The sequence below is a fragment of the Diadema setosum genome, chromosome 6 (genome assembly GCF_964275005.1).
Source record: "Diadema setosum chromosome 6, eeDiaSeto1, whole genome shotgun sequence".
Taxonomy (NCBI): domain Eukaryota; kingdom Metazoa; phylum Echinodermata; class Echinoidea; order Diadematoida; family Diadematidae; genus Diadema; species Diadema setosum.
In genome coordinates this window covers 28217453-28219496 of record NC_092690.1, presented here as the reverse complement: position 1 = coordinate 28219496, position 2044 = coordinate 28217453, and the positions used below count along the sequence as shown (strand labels likewise).

At 47.0% G+C, this 2044-nt stretch overlaps 1 protein-coding gene across 1 annotated transcript; it reads left to right on the top strand.

The window, feature by feature from the left end:
* Nucleotides 1-212: 212 nt before the first annotated feature.
* LOC140230063 (5-hydroxytryptamine receptor 6-like) lies at nucleotides 213-1736 on the top strand. Its single transcript, XM_072310270.1, has one exon. The coding sequence runs from the start codon at nucleotides 386-388 to the stop codon at nucleotides 1463-1465; it is 1080 nt and encodes a 359-aa protein (XP_072166371.1). The 5' UTR covers nucleotides 213-385; the 3' UTR covers nucleotides 1466-1736.
* Nucleotides 1737-2044: the final 308 nt, after the last annotated feature.

The window sequence follows — 2044 nt, the reverse complement described above, 5'->3', positions numbered from 1 at the left end:
TGGGAACAAAGGTGAAAGGAATGGCTGCAAATGTTCACGCTGCGGGAATTGGAGGTTAATGACCCCTTGTGAATTTCAGAGTTGGAATAGTCGGTGTTGGCCTTTGTTTTGGGCATCGATTGAATCTTTTCTTCGAGAAAGACTGTACGCGTCCTTTGAGTTATTGTGATTGTGTATTTTACTTGGAAGTGATAACTACACGTTTCGAGCTAAGTACATTGTTACACTGCTCGGAGAAAGGAGAGCAATGTATATGGGTATCTTATTCTTCGAGTTCGTTTTTGTTTGTGTAGTGTTTGGATCTGATGCCAAAGAAATGCTTCAGTAGATCTTCAGTACTTGCTGGTAAAACCCGAATCCGCTGGATAAGTGTACTACGAAGTTGATGATGGCTGTCGCTTCTTACGCAATGGAAGTCACCGGCGTAACCAACGTCGATACAGCGACGTTGACGGTTACAGAGACTCAAACATCTGTGATACCCGTTACTAGTTACATGGAAATACGGATAACGATCATAGCACTAGCTTTGTACGCATTAACCGGTATTCTGATCATAGCTTGCAACACGTTGAATCTGTACATCCTGAGGAAGCCACTGGAGTGCTTCAGCGACAACACGCGGTTCTTTCTCCGGGCGCTGGCCGCCGTAGACCTGCTGACCGGCTTGGTGTGTTGTCCGACGGAGATGATACTGGCCGTGTATGGGAGCTGGCCGCTCGGTGACGTTACGTGTGACATCGTGGCTATAGTCTACACAATGGTCTGCTGCCAGGCGTTGCTGTGTCTCTGTTGCGTCAGTGTGGACAGGTTTCTGACGATAGTCAAGCCGCTGCACTATCCGACCATCATGACTCCGATGCGAGCACGACTGTTTCTGGCGAGCGCGCTCGTTGTGGGCGCACTCGCATCGTTAGTGATGCTCGTCGCGCGGGAACTGCCGAGTCCCGAGTCATCAGGGCAGAAGCTCTGTGCATTGCTCTATTTAGATAGTCCCGTAGCGATCAAACCCGTTCTCGTCATCGTCTTCGTGTCGTTCTTCGTTCCCGCCAGCGTGCTCCTATTCGTCAACATCCGGCTCATGGTCATCACGATACAGAAGACGCGCGAACTTGCCGACATGTCGCCGACAGCTGTCCGATACACGACGGACAGGCTGAAAGGCGTTCGGACGATACTCGTATTAACATCGGCATTCTTCGTCACGTGGCTTCCAGTGATAGTAACAATCATATGTAAAGTTGTGTTCAACGTGCATATACCCCCGGCGTTGGGGTCGCTAGTATCGGTACCTGCCCTGTGTAATAGTTGGGTCAATGCCGTTATCTACTTGTTCATGAGCCGATCCTACCGACGTGCCATCGTGAAGGAGATCCAAAAGTGCTTTAAGAGACGGCACGAAAAATGGGTGACCAACGGCTCGCTAGGAGCCTCAGCAGCTCTCAATTCCGAAGCCATTCTGTGAATGTCTTTGTAGTAATGTACCCGTGACTATCCTGAGAAAATTATTTTTGTTGAAGTAAATGTACGGCTCCGCGCCAAGCTACGTATTCGCTGCATTTTTTTCTTGTATTAAGTTTTCCAAGAGTCGTGTGTGTACTGCCAAAACCCGATACATTAGTTTTATGACAGTAGTTGCTCATGTGTTAACGTGAAGAAATGGAGTAACACTGAAACCACGGGTCCTCCAGACTCCCCTCGTACAAGGCTTGTATTCCAGTTGAACGTGTACTGAAATCATCGACAGTAGATAGGGTTCTTTGTGTCGTTGACTTGCGGAATGAAATTCCTATGTGGGAATCATTTTCGAGGTATTTAAATCACCGAGTTACAGTTAAATGCTACTTATGTACGGAATGGCAGAAGTTATTTGAGTTAGACACGGACCAAGAAAATGGTTTTCGATAACTTTTACTGTTTTACTTTCGTGTTCTACGAAATAGTGATAATGAATGATGTCATAGTCTCACTAGTCACCATGCACTGGCATGCGCATTAGTCTTCGGCAAAGTCCCTGCTTTAAAATAATTCAAAAAATGTGTGA

Excerpts from the sequence above, each read along its gene's own strand:
- LOC140230063 (XM_072310270.1), top strand. The coding sequence starts at position 386 with ATGATGGCTGTCGCTTCTTACGCAATGGAAGTCACCGGCGTAACCAAC.